This window comes from Salvia miltiorrhiza, unplaced genomic scaffold (assembly GCF_028751815.1).
Source record: "Salvia miltiorrhiza cultivar Shanhuang (shh) unplaced genomic scaffold, IMPLAD_Smil_shh original_scaffold_326, whole genome shotgun sequence".
Lineage (NCBI taxonomy): Eukaryota > Viridiplantae > Streptophyta > Magnoliopsida > Lamiales > Lamiaceae > Salvia > Salvia miltiorrhiza.
This window is the reverse complement of record NW_026651527.1, coordinates 334,070-354,013: the sequence shown is the minus strand read 5'-3', so window position 1 is coordinate 354,013 and position 19,944 is coordinate 334,070. Positions and strand designations below refer to the sequence as shown.

The 19,944-nt window shown below is 36.2% G+C and overlaps 4 protein-coding genes across 8 annotated transcripts in view; 1 reads left to right on the top strand and 3 right to left on the bottom strand.

Annotated features, from left to right (window-relative positions):
- Positions 1-4,562, top strand: part of LOC131004105 (pectin acetylesterase 8-like) — a 121,234-nt gene extending 116,672 nt beyond the window's left edge. For 3 of the 5 annotated variants that reach the window (XM_057930709.1, XM_057930708.1, XM_057930713.1), the window contains 11 exons: positions 1,019-1,101; positions 1,403-1,541; positions 1,617-1,696; positions 1,767-1,856; positions 1,941-2,065; positions 2,165-2,222; positions 2,334-2,387; positions 2,500-2,577; positions 3,283-3,394; positions 3,487-3,626; positions 4,321-4,562. In XM_057930709.1, coding sequence (XP_057786692.1) covers positions 1,019-1,101; positions 1,403-1,541; positions 1,617-1,696; positions 1,767-1,856; positions 1,941-2,065; positions 2,165-2,222; positions 2,334-2,387; positions 2,500-2,577; positions 3,283-3,394; positions 3,487-3,626; positions 4,321-4,425 — 1,064 coding nt within the window. In that variant the 3' untranslated portion in view covers positions 4,426-4,562. Of the gene's footprint in view, positions 1-45; positions 188-790; positions 940-1,018; positions 1,102-1,402; positions 1,542-1,616; positions 1,697-1,766; positions 1,857-1,940; positions 2,066-2,164; positions 2,223-2,333; positions 2,388-2,499; positions 2,578-3,282; positions 3,395-3,486; positions 3,627-4,320 lie in introns of those variants that run through there. The other 2 variants (XM_057930710.1, XM_057930712.1) reach the window with 2 other exon arrangements.
- A 1,272-nt stretch (positions 4,563-5,834) lies between these two features.
- On the bottom strand, positions 5,835-8,338 carry LOC131004104 (uncharacterized). The gene is made up of 2 exons (XM_057930707.1): positions 7,073-8,338; positions 5,835-6,214 (listed from the first exon to the last, which is right to left on the bottom strand). The coding sequence occupies exons 1-2, from the start codon at positions 8,000-8,002 to the stop codon at positions 6,134-6,136; spliced, it is 1,011 nt and encodes a 336-aa protein (XP_057786690.1). The 5' UTR covers positions 8,003-8,338; the 3' UTR covers positions 5,835-6,133.
- Positions 8,009-8,665, bottom strand: LOC131004130 (putative late blight resistance protein homolog R1B-17). Its single transcript, XM_057930740.1, has one exon. The coding sequence runs from the start codon at positions 8,663-8,665 to the stop codon at positions 8,009-8,011; it is 657 nt and encodes a 218-aa protein (XP_057786723.1).
- Positions 8,666-15,625: 6,960 nt separating this feature from the next.
- On the bottom strand, positions 15,626-18,265 carry LOC131004102 (40S ribosomal protein S3-1-like). The gene is made up of 6 exons (XM_057930706.1): positions 18,053-18,265; positions 17,785-17,932; positions 17,417-17,588; positions 16,298-16,352; positions 16,077-16,208; positions 15,626-15,954 (listed from the first exon to the last, which is right to left on the bottom strand). The coding sequence occupies exons 1-6, from the start codon at positions 18,080-18,082 to the stop codon at positions 15,775-15,777; spliced, it is 717 nt and encodes a 238-aa protein (XP_057786689.1). The 5' UTR covers positions 18,083-18,265; the 3' UTR covers positions 15,626-15,774.
- Positions 18,266-19,944: the final 1,679 nt, after the last annotated feature.

Genomic DNA, 19,944 nt, shown 5'->3' with positions numbered 1-19,944 from the left:
TTTCCGATAGACTGCAATCTTCTATAAATATGAGGGAGTTTTCTGCTTCAAAACACCACCATTACAAATCTCTCCATCTATAGAAACCTCTTCTTAATCTCTCTCTCTCTCTTTCTCCTAATCTTCTGCTGCAACAACATCGATCTCGGCTTCGGCTTTGGCATTGGTATTGCTCTTGTCTCCAAACGTACGTATTTTTTATGATGACGATTACATTAATCTGCTACGTACACACGCTTATTAGTTCATGCAACTACATTTTCTTTTCTCTTTTTTTTTTCAATTTTTTTTCTATAGTGAATATGAAAGGTTTATTTCTGCGTTGTGCTTTGTTCTTCATTTTTTTTAGTTTCGGCAAAATGTGGATGTATTAATTGTTTATGTTTATGTATGTTATTTCTGTATTAATACTAGAGATTTTTGTGTATATCTTGGTGTATTAGTAAGAAAAAATGTGGTGTTGGTATACTTTTATTCATAGTTCCTCTTTATCAGTTGAAGGCAGTTTTAGTAGTGAAATTTTCGACTGAATTATTTGTATTTTCATTTATGAATACAGTTTTTTTCTTTTTCTTTTTTTAAATAAAAATGGCTAGCTAACATGTAATTTTTCTTCTCTCTCTCTCCGAACAATTCACAGTTGCAGATTTGTTTTTTTAATTTGTTTTTTTTTTTTGTGATTATATATATTGTACCCTGATTCGATTTTATTTTCTTAATTTATGCATTGTAAATGGTTTAGTATAAGACATGCTAACTCACTTTTTTTCTCTCTTTTTCTTTCATGAAGGATGGGTTACCAAAATCAAATCATGATAGCCACATGTTTAAAAAGAGTGCTTTATCTCCTTGTCTTGATCATATCTCAAGTCAAGGGTCAAGGCACTGACCCACAAGTTAATGTTACATTCATCACTGATGCCATAGCAAAGGGGGCAGGTAATATTGTTTCAATTTTCCAACAATTCATTACAAAATACAGTTTATAATTTGCTCATGAACAATTTTCTTTACATAGTTTGCTTGGATGGAAGCCCCGGGGCATACTATTTTGCTCAGGGATTCGAAGATGGAGTCGACAACTGGATCGTTTATCTCCCGGTTAGCATATACATACACAAAATTTCAATAACTCATTAGTCTTTTGTATGAGTGAGTTGAAAAGAGGAAAATTTAATGGGGGAGAGGGATAATGAATCTTGAATGAAGATAAATTAATCTCAACATAATTTATTTTGATGGGAATGAGTATTAATTGTGCTATTTTTTGTTTGTTTGTTATGTTCATTTCATTGAAAATTTTAGAATATAGTCCTATATGTCTTATTTCTATATGCTATTAATTTTAGTGTTGTTTGATTAGTTTATTTAATTAGCTAGAGTTTAAAATTTGTATTAACAGGGTGGAGCATGGTGCAATTCAAAGGATGATTGCCTCCGCAGAAGCAAAACTGGAGGAGCTGATGGTTTAGGGTCTTCCAAAAATGCAGCTCCTAAAACTTTGCTTCCCATCGAAAGTCCAAACAAAAGTATTAATCCAGGTATTAAGTTGATTAATTACACTTAGTCAATTGAGTTTATCATGCAAATTAATTAACTAATTGGTTTTGTTTCAGATTTCTACAACTGGAATAAGGTTTACATCCGGTACTGTGACGGTGCATCGTTTATGGCAGATGTCGAAGCCGTCGATCCGGTAAATTTATTTATTTATTTTTAATAAATATAAAAAGATTTATATATAATTTCAATTTTATTATGTATAGGAAACACAACTCTACTTGAGAGGCCGCAGAATATTCATTTCTGTATTGGAAGAGCTCATGGCTACTAAAGGAATGGCAAATGCTGCTAATGTATGATTTTTTTATTTATTTTTCTCATTTAAATTAATTTATCATTTAATATTCACTTAACGAAGATGTTCACGGTGATGGCAGGCTTTACTCGTCGGAGACTCGGCCGGCGGGCTGGCAACGATCCTAAATTGTGATCGTTTCAGTTCTCTTCTCCCTATGGCTCGTCGAGTAAAATGCATTTCAGATTCCGGCTTCTTCATACAGGCGTAATTAAGATTCTCAATAACACTTATTATGAAATTTCAATTAATTAAACTTTTTTGATGAAGACTGATATTTATTTTTAATTTGTGTTGAAACTACAGGAAAGATCTCCCTGAAGATAATGCCAGAAGATATTTTGCCAGCATAGCAGCCTTTCATGTAAGGATTCTGTTTATGTAACAATAATATTTATATGTATGTATTATAAATTTCTAACTGTTAGAGTCACACATATTAACTGATTGAATGAAAATCATATTTATTTTTTAGGAACTAGCCGAATTTTTGCCGGAGTCATGCACACAGAGAATGGATCCAGGTTTGGTAAGTGGATATATATACCTAATTATATATATGAAGTTTTATTTTCTCTTATAATTATATATACATATATTTGAAATACTAATTAATTGGGTATAAACAAAAATTTTCCCAGTGCCTTTTTCCAGAAAATGTGGTCGATGATATCCAGACGCCGCTGTTCCTGTTAAATTCTGATTTTGACATATATCAAGTAAGTTCTTTAATTTTATTTAAAAAATATAGAAATGTGTATAAAAATGAAAATATAAACAGAATATGATAAATTTTTTCTATCCAATAATATGAACGATATCTTAATCTTCTATATATGCCCTCCCTTCATATTAACACGATGTGTAATTAAATTGCTAATACATATTGAATTAATGACCTACAAAATAATTAAATAATTAAACATATGTTCTTTATGTCCCAATTATATAGACCGATTGAATTTGTATAAAGATTTATAAAATTATGGAAAAGAAATTATATAAGTAACTTCCTAACATTTGACAATACATTACTGTTAGAATTAATTAATCAAAGAATTAAATATGGATATATTAGTAAATGAATTAAAAAGACACTACCTTTTATGAAAATCAACCTATATATTTGAAATATTTGGAAAAAAAATTATATAATTGAGACAAAGGGAGTAGCAATTCGTTAGTAATTAGTGCGATCAATTTGACATTAATTAATTTCTTTTGAAGTCAATTTGAAGTTAATTAATTGCCATTATATAGAGATGAGTTAATTCTTTTTTCAAAGTTGAAGTTTTTTCTAGACTCTTGTTATAAATACAAGTGGTGCGTGATTGTGCACGAAGTCAAACTAAAAGAATAACATAATTGCATATTATAATAATTAAGCACCTAATTAATTATGCTAAGTTTGTGTAATTTTTCAGATAACCTACCAGATAAATCCAAATCCTCCTGACGAGGAAGGCTGGAAAAATTGCACGAAAGTATTCCAGAATCTTCATTATTGCACAGCCAGCCAATTACACATCATAATGGGTAATCTAGATTCATTATTAATTAGTATTTTAATTTTTAATTATAATTATTACTTCATAAAATTTTAATTAATCATTTGAAGATGATTTCAGATTTTCACACTGCTTTTCTTGAAACCGTGGCGGGACTGAATGATAATCCGACAAGAGGATTATTCATTAATTCTTGCTACATTCATGATTTTGTTTACATCCAATCCAATTGGCAAGGAACACCCACTTTGCAGAATAAGGCAAGTTCTATGATTTTATTTGCATTTTCGTCTCAATTAATCATCCAGTGTTCTTGCCTCTTGATTTAGATTATGAATTAATTATCCACATTTGACTTGTAATTACTTTTTTATGGCTAACTAAAACAATTAAGTGCGTTTTTTGGCTGTGTATAAAGAGTTCATGTAGAACTAATATTGGGATATATAGTGTGGGATACTATTTTATATTTTTGACTAGGATGTCTTATATATGTTTGATATCAATATTATAAATATGCATTATAAATAAATTATGATAAGCAAATGAAAATTTGTTGGTAGTTTAATATACTCCATTAATTTGTGGTAGAAATGTGAAATTATGGTATTGTTTAATCTATATAATTAGAATTTGTATCACGTATCATACCTATAAAATAGTATACATAATTCGAAGAATTTGTAAATTATACATATAGAGCATTGTTTTATAAAGGTCTCATATTTTTAAACAAACCTGATATTAAAGTGTTATACTATATAGGTATATTATACGCTCTAATCACTTCGAACAAATAAGTATTATAAAATTCCAAAACTCCATATAACAGTTTTCTCCAAAAACAATTAGTTGGGCGTACATTTTCGGTGTAACATATACAAGGTTTTAATTTATCCGGTTCTTACATGTATATTTATGATCTCTTTTTTTTTCTTTTTTGGTGATATGCAGACAGTCCAACAAGCCTTTGGAGACTGGTATTTTGAAAGAAGCAGTGTTCAACTCATAGACACTCAACATCCATATCCTATTAATTGCAATACGCAAATTGTTTAAACAATACTCCCTTCGTTTCACAATATGATACTTATTCAAAGAAGAAGAAGGGAGAAGTCATGTAGCGAATGATGTATTTATGTCGCCACCATCACTTTTATTTTCATAATTTATACTAGCGCCGTTTCTTATTAAGTGTCCACAACTTAAAAATTACACGTACCAATAAAATAAGAAAATTTACATTTGTAACATTATTAATTATTATGATAGATGCATAATTCCTAAAATGATGAAATGAGAAGAATGTGATATACTCTCAAAATTTGAAACGGAACATTAATTAGGTTATATATTGAAGAAAGGAGGGAGCATATTATTCAACACTTGATTTAATTACATGAAACGTCAAACGTAAATGTAAGTTTCGTCCGTTAAATGTTAATCTTTGGTGAAATTAAATGACTGTAATTAAGAAGTCACGTATATATATATATAGGTAGGTGGAAACAAATTAAAGTAGTAAAATTAAACATGAGTTCCAAATTGAAGAATGTGGTAACTATTTTGGTTGTAGTAAGTGGAATATTGGTTATTTCGACGGAATCCTACGATGCAACTTGTATTAAGGGTATTACAGCAGAATGTAGGAGTAAGGTTTATGAAGCGTTGTGCCAAGACGTAGTTGCTCCAGTAAACGTAACTGGTTGTTGCCCTTACATTAACGACGAGATTTCATATGACTGCTACATGCACATACTTGTTAAAGAAGCTTTGAATCTGCACCTTTGCGATGATCGGGCCAAACTACTCAGTGCAAGAGGTGATCTGATTTGGAAAAGTTGCTATTTTGGTGATAACTATTATTGAAAATGAGGGTTGTTCTCAATAAAATTAATATAACAAAAGTGATAATTAGGTGAGTGTCTCATGTTGTCGACTAGGGTGGATCCAATTAGAATTAAACCAAGATTTTATAAGAATTGTTAAAAAATTCTCAAGAGGTTGATCGAATTTTGTATTTTGGTTGGAAGTTTCCTCTAGATTCATACCCCAACAAACATGTGTACAATGAATTTGTTGAATAACTACATGCAAGATCCTTTATTTGGACAATAGAGTTTTTTTTTTAAGTGGTTTTATTATTACCAAGTATAATCTTCTATCTCCTATTGTATTTTCGGGTATTTTCTTGTATTACACAAATGATGTCTTTTAATCATTCCGTCGAACAATATCCGGGCATCAATGGATGAATTAGCAGAATTCTGATGCAGAAATGGCTTTAATATTTGTTTTAGTTATTGTTGGACTAAGTTTGGTGAAGCCAAAAGACATTATTTATCAGGTTAATTACAAATCAAATTACCTAATTTCAATGGTATTTGGCAACTTTCAATTGTAGCTCAAAATAATCGCTTTCAAGCATTTCGCTGAACAATTCCCGGGCAACAATTGAAGAACAATGGGGAACTTAACATTATTTTATTTTCAAGAAGAACAAAGACTTCATTACAGTTCTAGACCTAATTTCCTAGCTCAACAGATTAAAACTACAACACATATATGACTCAAAATATTTAACATCCCGCAACACATAAGTAATATTTGTTTGAATGAAAAATTAAAATTTCCCAGAAATACATAGTTCTTGATTCTTTCAACTCAACAATGGCCATCTCTCTTAATCTATCACTCAAATATTACAAATCCAAAGCAAGAATGGAATCAATTTGAACCTATTCTAATATTTCTTTTGTGTACCTTATCAGCGTCTAACACGAAAGTTAGGACTATCCAGTACTCCTGCTTTGTTCTTCTTCCGGAGGGCTCCTTCCCCGTAATAGTCCTCGTGTGTGAGGTTGGCCCATTTCTCATTCCTTCTTCCTTTCTTTTTCTTTTTTTGGGTCTGGGCCAACTTCAGGGCCCAGAACCGAGCCCACCTACTTATCCCAGTCCATTCCCAAACCCTAAGCCCACTCCCCCCTCTGATATACCCCACCCGAGCCCCACTCTCTCTCTCACTTCCCTCAGCGCCGCTTCCCTTTCCCTCTCTTCTCTCTCCCCAACTCCTCGGCTCCTCCACCCTCCCACCGCCCTTTTGTCTTGATTTCTCCAGCGCCTTCAATGGCGTTCCACCCTACCGTTGCTACTGCTCCCCTTAAAACCCTGATGCATCCTCATGCTGGGTGTACCGTTATTATCAAAGTGAGAAAGGCTCTGCTATTCCTTTCAAGTGTTGTTGTTTCTTTGGTAGTACGGGATTCCCTGTGTGAGTGGAGGTATCACCGGGCTTTCCAGACCATCGGAGCCCTGATTGATGGTTACCTGAGGTAGATCTGAGCCGCCGGAGTTCTGTACTTGGCTCCTGCTGTTGGTGGCTCTGCTGAGATCTGAGAAGCTACTCCATATCCACCACCTGGTCTTGATCGAACTGCTGCCGGAAGGGTTGCCGAGTTCAGGGGAAAATCTGAGCCCCACCGTGTCCCGAGGACACCTTTTCCCCTCTCTGAATTCTATTTACTTTATCCTCTTTGTCATGTATCTTGTTCTCCTTTTCTTTCTCTTATTGTGCAGATCTGAAGCTAAAGAGGAAGAAGGAGCAGAAGACGAAGAAGACGAAGAGTCAAGTGCTTGAGCACGAAGTGGGGAAGACAGGAGGTTCGGGAACCAAGCGGTGAACCCTGGCTAGGCGAAGATACCCTACATCGTGTTCCTCTAATATTCTTTTAGCAGAAACCACAACCGAATCGTTGCAACCGTCCACAACAATTTCTCTAAGTGTGGCTATTTCTGCAAAATCTAAAGGGATCTCCCTCAACTTATCTGCTTGATCATGACCAAGGTGCTCAAGGCATGGAAAGTGAGAGCTTTTTGCTGCCCATATCTCTAAACTTAGACACAACACAAGATTTAAGAATTTGAGGCTGCGGAATTGGCCTTCAGTTGTTTCCCATTTCCCTTCCTTGAACCTCCCCCAAAGGAGTGTAAGCTTCAGAAAATGTGGCAACACAACTACCTTATCCAAAATGTCTTGCCAGCAATATCTCGATCCGATGCTATTAAGAACCAACCTCTTGAGCGAACAGGAAAAGTTGATTGCACTCCTTCGAGAAAGGTTCCACTCCATGGACTCAAGTTTAGTGAGATAATCGAGATTGCTGAGACAACCATCAAGTGTTCCCATATATGAAAACACCAATTTTCTTATATTGGGAATTTTTTTAACCACTCGTTCACTGCACTTGAATTCTAATACGGTCCCCAACTTCTGCAGATTTCTCAAAACAATGTCGTCTTGGTTGTTAGGAGAATCGGGGAGACGAAGCTCATCAAACTCCACATGCCTGATGTGAGGCATGTGCCAAAAATCAGTTGGCGCAGTTATAACCCCTTTGTGGTTGTAAACGATTAGTGTTTGTAGATTCCAAAATCGCCAAACTGAAGAAGGGAAATCCCACTTTTTCATTATGTAAGAAGATATATCAAGGAAACGTGAGTTAACTAATTGATCCATGTTTTTAAACAAATCTTCAACCGGTTGGAATCTCCTTGAGTCCACTATCCTCAATAAGCTCATACTGCGCGATGATAGTTTTTGTCGAACATCCCACGTCATAGAACGAGCTTGTGACATAGATGGCTAGACGTTTATGGCTTCATTATCTGATAAGGTATTATAAAACCTTTCTTTTTTAGCTTCTCTCAAGCACAAGTCTCTCAACAAGTCATGAATTTTGCAGTACTTCATGTTTCCAATGCTATCCAAATCATCAATCAGAAGGAGATTTCTACCAATAAGGTCATTTAAATACTCTTTCGCTATTTCTTCCAAGTTTTTCCCACTTACTGGTCTTAGAAATCCTTCAGCAATCCAAAATTTAATGGGCTTTGAGATTTTAATCAACTCATCTTCAGGATAAACTCCAGTATAGAGAAAATATGATTTCAAATGTACTAGCAATTGCTTGTAACTCATATATAGTATTTTCAAGTAGCGTTCATCATCCTCTAAATTAACACTTGCATTCAAGTTTTCCATTATGTATTCCCAAAACTCTCTTGTATGTTTGGACTTGGCCAAAAGTCCTCCCACCACAACAATTGACAATGAAAGTCCTTTGCAGTTTTTTGAAATCATTTTCCCAATTTCGTCCAATTCAAGAGGGCAACAACCTTTTTCCCCAAACACAATTTTGGAGAGAAGCTCCCAACTACCATCCTCATCCAAAAGTTTCATCCCAAAGCTATTAGAGTTGGGTAATGTGGAAGCCAAATCTAATAACCTTGTTGTTACCATTATTCTGCTACCATTTTTGTTATTCGAAAAATAATTTCTAACTCTCTCCCATGCATCAATGCTTCACATATCATCCATTATAATTAGGTATCTTCTATCTCCCATGCATCAATGCTTCACATATCATCCATTATAATTAGGTATCTTCTACTCCCTCCGTCCACAAAGTATTGCCCCATTTACTGTTCGGCACAGGTTTTAAGAAAGCTGTTAAAGTGGTTGTGAGTGAAATATAAGGGTAGTTGACTAAAGTGATAAAGTAGTTGACTAAAGTGTTAAAGGTGTTGTGTGGTGGGTCCACTAGTAATAAAGTGTAATAAAGTAGAATATAAAAATGAAATAAGTTGTTGTATGGTGGGTCCATTAGTGGCAATTGATGGTAAATAAATGAAAGAAAAAAGGGTGTAATGGTACAAAAAGCAGAGTAGGGCATTACTTTGTGGACAAGGAAAAATGGGTAAGTAGGGCAATATTTCGTGGACGGAGGGAGTACCATACAAATGCTTATACAGTTTTTCTCCTAATTCATCTCCACTCAAATGTTGACCAACTTCATTAAGATTTAACTGACGAAGAAATTCTGAAAATTTCTCTAATGTTATATTCTTCAGCGATGGTAGCCCATGCACAAATATGAAAATGCTCCTTAATCCATTATATTTATGAATTTTTTATTTAATGTAATTTTAATTTTAGGATTTTAAATTACTCCCTCCGTCCCAATAAAAGTGGCCACTTTTATTTGGGCACGGAGATTAAGAAATTTATTGTTATGAGTTAATTGAGTGTGGTCCACCAAGTTTAATGAGATAATTAATTTCCTCCTCCATCTAACATCTTCTCCTTCTCACAGCACCTGGACGACGGCGACGGCGGCGCCGGCGCCGGCGACGACGACGGCGGTCGCCCCTCGCCGTCCTATCATCGCGAACCAGACACCCACGTCTGACTTCACCTACGTCGAGCTCTCTCTCAAATCCAGCCCCCAAATCGCGCACCTCAACCAACCGCCTGAAAATCCAGCCCCCAAATCGCGCACCTCAACCAACCGCCTGAAAACCCAGCCCCCAAATCGCCACCGCCATGCCCGGAATCCACGCTCATCAGACGCTCCAGGAATCGATTTTCTCCAGAAAACCCAGCCCCCAAATCGCCACACCAGATGCTCCAAATAGAACACACACACACACACACACAAACGGAATTTCAGAGAAAAATCGCGAGAGAAAAGAAGAGAAGAGAAGAGAAGAGAAGGGCGGTGAGTTTAGATCTAGGGTTTCTGAGAGAAGGGCGGCGCCGTGGTCGACCACCACGACTGATTCGCCGTTGTTCAGCTTATCCCCCTCCGATTTGACCCAGAAATCGATTTTCCCCTTTCGCGGGAGGAGGCTGCGTCGTTGTGTGTGTTCTAGGGATGAAGAGGGCGAGGGAGAAGGGAACGGGGGTGGGGCGGCGGCCGGCGGCCGGCGGCCGGCGCTGCTGTAGTCGCCGGAGAAGAAGAGAGAAGGAGGAGAAGAGGCGGCCGATAGGTGTGTGAGTTCTGTATGTGTTTTGTGTGTTTTGAGTGAGAGAGAGGTAAATAAACGATGATTTAATTAGAGAGCCCTAATTTTAATTAAGTGGACTTAATTAAATACTAATATTTCTATTTTTGGAAAGTGGCCACTTTTAGTGGGACAAATCAAAATGGAAAGGTGGCCACTTTTATTGGGACGGAGGGAGTAATAAACTTTTAATTTTAAAAATTATGTTATTTAAATTTGTCATTTAAATTAAATATGAGGAAGGCGGCGCAAAGGAGGCTCGAGGGTTTGTTAAGGAAGGCGGCAAGGGCCGACGAAGGGGGGAAAACGAAAGGCCTTTTCTGGTCCCCCATGAGCCGGGGGGTGCTTGTGGGGGGGGTGTGCCACGACGAAACAAGGGAATGAAAGGCCGCTTTGCGTTGGATGCTCTTTACCCTCCCCACAATGATGGCTCTGTTGTCTTGGGGAGCGTTGAAGCTTGCTTCTTCTCCAGAATTTTCTTGGTCATCAATATGACCTGTCCTTAATAGAACCGATCTAATTCTCTGAACAATCGGAATTTCGTACCCCTTATCAACCCCTATCTTGTTCGTTCTGGAAACACGTCTTCCTATTCCATCTTTTCTCGAATCTCCTTTAAAGGAAGAAATCAAATAGAAGCTCGAGAAGGAGTTTACTATGGTCATATGATTTTAGATTTGCTGGGTGTCGGCCCGCAACCTCTTGCTCTGGGCCCTGGTGGCTTTAAAAGCCCTTTTGGGGGGGGCAAGGGGAGTAGGGCGTATCCCTACTCTTTTACTTTACTATCTAAGTCGAGTTTAGTCCAGGAACTGGTTTAACAACGGACAAAAATCAAAACTAATGGATATGAGTAACCGTAGTCAGAGCTCTCTCTCTTTCCAATGCTCACACTTTCGTGTGTCAATTTGCAGCTCCAGCAGTCACCGCTGTAATGAGCAACCCGTCGCCGATGTTGTTCCCGTAGGTAAGCCCTATGCTCTCTCTCTCTCTCTCAATTGTCGTCAGCTTCCCGCCGTCACCATCGTGTCGTACTGCGCAACCCGCCGCTGCCACCGAAGACGCACACATTTCAGGTGACTCTCTCTCTCTCTCTCTCTCTCTTTTGCTCTTTTCCTTTATTTTTAGTCGAAAAATGATGAATTTGATTGATGTATTGATGCTTTGAATGCTTGAATTCCACACAAAAAAATGTGATGGTTTGAATGCTTGAATTCTACATTGACTCTCTTAAATTTCCAGTTCAATGATTGCTTAACTCAAGCTTTCATTCTTAGAGATATTAATATCTTAGTATGTTTTGCATAAAATACTTGTCTCTATTTATTGGTTATGTATGTCTGGAAGATGCAAAATTAGCTTCTCCTAAATGGATATTATTTGAAAACAATTGATTTATTTTTGTTTTTACTTCAATTTGGTAACGTTCAATCTCAGATGTAATGAATGAATGCACTTTACCTACTTGATTGGAGTTCACATTTAGTTCACACTTAAAACTCATAAACTTGTGGAGCACTTTTATTGCTTGAATCTTTCTCCAATCTTCCATTTTGTTCAAGTGTTCTTCAACTTATTATCTTTGTCTTTATTTCTACTATCATCAAAATTTGGATAAATATCACTTTTTGGCCCATCGTTTGAGCGTTTTCTCAAATATATCCCACCCTAAGCATATTTACAAAACAATACCCATCGTTTCAAATTTTTCTTATTTGTGGCCCGCAAAAATTTTCCGGCTACCGGTAAATGATGTGTTCCGGCCAAGTGCCATGTAGCTATTACACGTCAGCATTTAAAAAAAAGAAAAGAAAATACACATCATAAGTTAAAGAATAATAGAAAATCCCACCTCACCTCAATTTACATGCTGTTGAAGGAGAGAAGTGAAGAGAAGAGGATGTGTGCTATCTGGAGCCATGGAAGGCAGCACTAATTGAATGATCTTTTTTGTGTCTACAAATGTGTTTGTCCCCTTTGGGAATTTTGGTTGAAGATAAAGAAACTGAGGAAACCTTCCTTGTGATTGCATTTAGTTTGAGATTTTCATCTCTTGGATATATAAATTTTGGGAACAAAAATATCTTGTATTCATCTGCTTTACATTATTTTAATCACATTATGTTTAGATTATGGAAATATGTATTGTTGTTGAATTTATTAATAAATAGTACTAGGTTGAGGTTCTAATATAGAAAAAAACATAAATTACGGAAACAGTGGATTAGACATTTACCGAGGGATTACCGAGGGAATTCCCGATATAGTTTGCCGAGCAAAACTCCCTTCGGTAATCTCTCGGTAAATTTACCGAGTGATTTTTCCCTCGGTAAAATTTTTACCAACATCAAAAATAACGACGATCCTGTTTAATTGGTAATCTCTCGGTAATAGGTTTTACTGACGAAAATTTTCATCGATAAAAAAATATTTTTTTGTGGTGGATGAGCCACCCCAATGCAGAGCATTGACTCATAAGTGGTCCCGGATGTGGATGAGCCAGCAATTGACTCAACGAATATGAATGTTCTTAGGCTTTCCATAAATGGAGAGAATTAGAGAGGCTTTAGTTTTGATTAGGGATGAAATGGAGAGAGCCGAGTAAGTGGAGGCGGTAACAATGAACCTTTAATTATTCTTTTCTATGAGTAGTGAGTTTTTGACTTTTTTTATTGTAATGGAGAAATTGTATAAATAAATATAAGAATAATGATTTATCTAGCAATATTTATATATTGGTTTTGTAATGTTAAATGATGTTGACACACCTGAAAATTTTAATGATGCAAATTTGGATATGCCTCTATGAGGTATTAGTTGGACATGATAGATAGTATTTAAAATCTTTCAGATTTTATTAATCTAGCAAATGATGAAATATAATTGTGTCATTGTTAGAAATTTCAAAAAAAAAAAGAAGAAGAAGAAGAAGAAGAAGAAGAAGAAGAAGCTAAAAACATTAGCATGACGTCAAAAAGTCAAGTAAACATGAAGATCAAAGATCCTCAAGCTGTGCATCTAAACGTTTTAATTTTAAATTAATATCGCTTATATTAATCTATTCATATTTTGAACTACCACTTATTACTATTGTGTAGATTGTTATTCTTAGCTGTACAAATTGAATACTCCTAACTGTATTACAATTATGACCTACAAATCATAGTAGAATATGTCTACACTTAAAAATGATTTGACCAATGCCGCTATTGGTCCCATAATTCACAGAGTAATTATGGAAACAGCGCGTCCTACGCGGTGCAGAATTTCTAGTTAATATATATATATATGTGTGTGGTGATATTGAACAGATTAAAATACAAATATATGACTCAAAATATTTAACATCACGCAACGCATAGGTGATATTTGTGTGAATGAAAAAATAAAATTTCCCAGAAATATATAGTTTTTGGGTTGGCTCTTTCAACTCAACAATGGCCACCTCTCTTTATCTCCCACTCTTCTTCAGTTTGGGCTGCCAATGAAACAGTGGAAACAGCACAAAAAAGGGCTGTGAAATAGCAGAAAATAAGAATTCAAAAGAAAGAAGCCAAAAACATGAAGAGAAACGAAGTAGCAACGAGGCATGAACGGATTCATTCTGTGCTATACTGCTAAGTCTGCTATACATGCGGTTTCGCCACACTACCTGCACACCTGATCCATCACTCAAATATTAAAAATCAAAAGTAAGAATGGAATGAATTTAAACAACATCTACAATTTCTTTTGTGTACCTTAATTAGCAGTAGTACTTCTCCTTAGGAGTAGCCAAGCTCTCTAGTTCTCTCGTCCACCCGAGCTTAACGCAAACTTGAAGGGCCCCTTCCCCGTAATAGTCCTCGTGTTCCTCTGATATTCTTTTAGCAGAAACCACAGTCAAATCACTGCAATATTCCACAACAATTTCTCCAAGTGTGGACATTTCTGCGAAATCTAAAGGGATCTCCCCCACGCATGGAAAGTGGGAGCTTTCTGTTGTCCACGCTTTACAGTAGAAAAGAAGCAAGAATTTGAGACTACGGAAATGGCCTTCACTTATATATTTTGAGCTTTTGAAGAAGGGGCAACGCGAATGTGGAAAGCCAATTATGCTCTGTAGAGAATAAGGTCCCCATGGATCAATGCTGGTAGTGAGGGACTTAAGTTTATCTAGGCAAACAAGATTGGTGAGCAGATACGACTCACCCAGTCACCCTATATCATACATTTTTAATTTCTTCATATTGAAATTCTCTGTTCGCTGCACTTGAAATTCTCTATTTTCTCCAACGTTCGTAGATTTCCCAAAACAATAACATCTCGGATCTGGAAAACGGATCCCTGGGAACTTAACATGCCTAATTTGAGGTATGTTCCAAATATCAGCTGGTGCCGTGACCAGCTTGCCGTCTTATGCCCAAACTGTAAAACCTTTCTTTTTTAGCTTCTCTCAAGCACAAGTCTCTCAACAAGTCATCAATTTTGCATGTTTTTATATTTCCAGTACTGCAACACTCATCTATCAAAAGGAGACTTCTACCAATAATGTCCTCCAAGTACTCTTTGCCCATCTCTTCCAAGCTTTTTCCACTTGCTGCTTTTAAAAATCCTTCGCCAACCCATAAATTAACGAGCTTCGTACTGGCAAATGCTTGTAACTCATGTATAATATTTTCAAGCAACGTTCATCATCCTCCAAGTTAACAGTTGCATTCAAGTTTTCCAATATGTATTCCCAAAATTCTCTTGCAAGTTTGGACTTGGCCAAAAGCCCTCCCACCACATCAATTGACAAAGGAAGTCCTTTGCAATTTTTTCCAATCCTTTTTCCGATTTCCTCAAATTCAAGAGGGCAACCTCTTCCCCCAAACACATTTTTGGAGAGAAGGTCCCAACTATCAGCCACATTCAAAAGTTTCATGCCAAGGCTATCAGAGTTAGGTAATAGAGAAGCCAAAGTTGTTACCACGATTCTGCTACCATTTTTGTTATCCAGAAAATAATTCCTAACTCTATCCCATGCATCAATACTCCACATATTTTCCATAATAATTAGGTATCTTCTACCGCATAGATGGTTATACAACTTTACTTCTAATTTATCCTTGAGATATGGTAGCCTACGCACAAATATCAAAATGCTACTGTTGGACTCCAGCTCTCCTGTGAATTTGGTCGGCCTCCACTTCCATAGAAGCCATGTCTTGTATCACCTTCTCCAGAGCATATCAGAACTCATATTTTCTCCATCATTTGTTGTAGGGAAGACGGGGGTTATGGCCTTGGAGAAATTCGAGCACCAAACTGATTTTTTGAGTGAGAGATTCAACTTGTTTAATATGGAGAGATATGGGAGGGCGAGGATGAAGCTGAAGAGAATTACAGGTCAGATACGTGTAGTGTGTCTAAACAGGATGTGATGAAGGCGTTGCCATTAACAAAAACGGAGTTGATATTACAGAGAGGCGGAGCGCCAAGAAAACAACAAAAAAGATTAAACAGCAAGGGTACATCTAGTTACAATACAAAGCACAATTATACATGCTCTATCTACAAACATTGCTTCAGACCTCACAAAACTGGTTAGACCACTGCATCCTCTACATGAGGAGGTGGAGCAGCAGCAGCTACGGGTGGAGCTCCATAAAACTCCTCTTCCTTCGGTGGATGGATAGTCACAACATCAGGTAGAGGCGTCGTGGGGCCCTGCTTCCCCTTTGGATCCCATTCGAGCATGATCTTAACCTTGATGCCCAGAACACCCTACACAGTATTTATAAACAAGTGCGATTGATTTAGGTATATGGTAGCGCAACAGCCAATTTAAACAAAGAGCAACACATTTAAGTAGAGGTAGGTAGAGCCATTTCTTGAATAACATATACCTGTCTAAGAAGAACATGCCTCACGGCAGCATCAATGTACTCTTTAACAGGCTGGCCGGACGATATCATGTATCCATCTTTGAATTTCATTGATTTCGCACGCTGTGCCCTAAGCTTTCCACTAACAATTACCTGCACGTTTCCATCAACGGATTCGATATGAGGGTCAGCCAATGAGTGGATGCAGATATAGCAGGAAGCAGCAGAATTGTGTTCCGTACCTCACACCCCTTTGCACCATTCTCCATGACAAAACGAAGCACACCATAGCAGGCTCTGAAGAGGTATAGAATGAGTAATGAGACAAGAAATTATATATATAGTTGAGTTGAGGTAACAGTTCAATACTTTAATATCATTTAGCATTGTATGATTTTTGAAACATACTGATAATTCTAAAAATACACATTAAAAAATTATTTCTTAAATGGTGTTGAGACATAAAGATGCAAGATGTAGGAGAATATTCCAAACTCCATAAACATAAAGGAGCCAATGGAGCCTGACAAACTCCAAAATAGTTTCTATGAGCATTGGAAGGAAAGCCTCTTTCAACCCAAATAGTGGGAAGGAGAATATTAGTATCAATGCTGTCTAAATAAAGTTCAAATTCAATCTAGTACAACTCCAGAACCAGAGAAAACAAAAGTGTTCTAAAAGGCAGCAGCACAAATAAAATAGGATCATTTATGTAAATTGATACGTATAGGTTCTACCTTCAGATGAAATGCAAACAAGAACATTGAATTGAACCCCACAACGAATAGCAAATAAACAAGAAAATTATCTTCACATTCATGTTGGAGCTTATACTAAACTCCAATGATAGTAATCGATGGAGCCAGACTAGATCCATTTCACTATAAAGCATTGAAGAAAACCTCTTCAACCCATCTGTTGATTGTCGAAGGGAAGAGTAAAATCAATGCTTAGCCATCATAGGTTAAATCATCATTCGAAATCCAGTCCACGTATTTCAGAAAATAAAGGGAAAATATTACTATAATACTATTTCCTCAGAATTGGGAAAAAATTATAAATAGAATTTTGAATTGAAAGCTTCAGAAGATCTGTGGGAATATTTAGAAAACCCCAGTACACAAGTACAAGTAAAGAGGCCAACCTAACTCCAGATTAATGTAAGCATTAGCAATTGTCTCTTCTCCAAATATAATTGGAGAAAGAATGAAGCATGGCTAATGCTATATCAAGTAATTGCAAAATAGATCCCCTCAATCATTTACCCAGATATGTTAAGGATCTACACAAAATGAATTTTTCAAATATGAAAATCTATTTCCAGATCAAAAACAGTCATCAATGAGAATATGAAGGCAAACCTGCGGACTGCAAGCCCGCCAAGAAGTTTATAACGCAACGACTCAGCCTGAGCTATCGCACACAAGCCCCTGTTGTTAACTCTTTCAGCATAGAGCTCAACACTATTTTCTGGAAACTTGAATCTCTTTTGAACAACAGAGGTCAGCTCTCTAATTCTTCTCCCCTTCTCGCCTAATTAAGAGAAAAATAAATAAAACAAACACTTAATTGCGCTTGCAAGAAATAAGCGATCAACAATTGTAAATGTCAAAAAACGTATATCGATATCTAATTCACATATTTTTACAACTGAAAATGTCAACAATCAGCAGGCGGAATAATTAACAATTTTAAGATAAATCGATCCATAAATAAATAAATAAATTACCGAGAACGTTTTGAGTGCGGGTAGCCCTGATTATGATCTCGGTCCGCATAGGGGTGACTCGAACCTCGACGCCGGAGTAGCCATCCTCCGCCAGCTCCCGCGTCAGCAACTCGTTTAACTCGGCGAAGAATACTCCGTCCGCCACAAACTGTAATTGACAGGAAGATTACCTCGAGTCAATACGACATTCCATGTGAAATCTCAATACACACACAAGCACCGAATAACACATAAACTCACACGAATACTTATACTTGTATGTATATACCTTTCGTTTTTTGCTCATTTGAGCTGCCATTTTGTTGAAGGATTAAGGTTTTCCAAGTGCACGCTTGAATTTTAGTGGAGTTTTGAGCTGAGGGAGGGGAGTGAGAGTGGTGGCGGAAGTGAAATGAGGGTTTAAAAGGTTGCAGCTGCAATTATATATACACGTGTATGTGTGCAGATGCGGCTCAATTAGGGTTTCGAATCCCTCCATGCTTTGTAATTTTACCTAGGATCAACAAAATATAATGCATTTTGTTTTTTTGACAAAGATAAATAAATTTATTTATTTATTATAATTAATAAAATATATAAATAAATATTTTTATTCTTAGTACTAGATTTTGTTTAGACGAGTACTATAATATTTTTAATCACACATTTTTTATAAGATATGAATCAAATAAAATTAATTTTAATAATATAGATTATTAAGACTTTGAGATATTCTAAAAATTTAATTCATTTTAATAAATATGAATCTGTATTATTTTTATCTAGTCTAATCTAATTATTAAAAAGCATCTTATTTTCACTTATATAAATAGGCCCGTTTAATTGGGCTTGGAAGGCCCAGATTAATGGACCTTTCGAAATGTTTTTGTTACCTACTAGTAATTAATAAATCGGCCCAATGGGCTGAACTTTGGAATTTCAACGAACGATGCACTTATCCAAATTTAACTAAAAATGCGATTATTTTTTTTAAGCTTGGCAAAATGAGTGAGATAGCAAAATGAAAAGAAGAAAATAATAGTTAAATAATTTTAATATATTATATATCTCTTAGTTTTATAACTAACACCTTCATATTTAATTTGGTTGAACATGACATAATAATTACTACTCCCTCCGTCCCAGCTGAAATGTCTTGTTTCTTTTCGGCACGGAGATTAAGAAATGTGTATAAAGTAGATAAAGTGAGTTGGTGGAAATTATTTAAATATTAAGTACAGAGAGAGAGTGTATTGCCAAAAAAGGAAACAGGACATTTCAAGTGGGACAACCCAAAAAGGAAAACAGGACATTTCAGCTGAGACGGAGGGAGTACTAATTAAGGTTGTAAATTCGGGTCGCGGGTATCGGGTATACCCTCACCCGTCCCGATACCCGCGTGGGTATCGGGTACCCGATACCCGCAAATTTAAAGAGGAGGGTCGGGTGAGGGTATCAAATTCTCAAAAATCGCGGGTAGAGGGTACCGGCGGGTACTCGCATACCCGCAATAAATATTTAAAAATTAAAATTAAATAATTTTATTTAACAATATTAGGAAATAGGAATTAAACCAAAAAATTATGTTTAATAAAGGTGTACTTAAAGTTCTGGCTGCAAGCATGCTACTACAACAACAAAATTTTGCCGCTATTATATTGTTCTTGCTTGATCTTCATGTTGTCTATATGTGATGTTTAAGGCAGGGACAGTATCATCTGTCATTTTATTTTATTTATGCAAACTCAGTTTATTTATTATTTGTTTAGGTGTAGTTCTAGAAAGCAAGGTTGTACGCTTAGGTTGATCTGGTATCTGCTTTCATGTAAGGTATTGCTTATAAGTTCATCTTTTTTAATAAGTCAAATCTATTCTCTTTTTAGTCAGTTCTTGGCTTGGTTTGTTAGTCATCTTTGATTTAGTGTTTGAACTTGAATTTTGATCGTTGTGCTTGTTTGTCAGCTGTTTATTTATTATTTATTCGTCACAGGTTTTATGGATAATCGATGAAATAAAAAGGATATTTTCAAATTTTTTTGTGAAATGCGGGACAAAATACCCTCTCGCGTGATGAAATACCCTCCAGCGGGACCAAAAACCCTCAAAATTACAATTAAAAAAAATTGCGGGACTGTGAGGGTACCCTCATACCCGCAGCGGGTATCCGCTGCGGGTATTCGG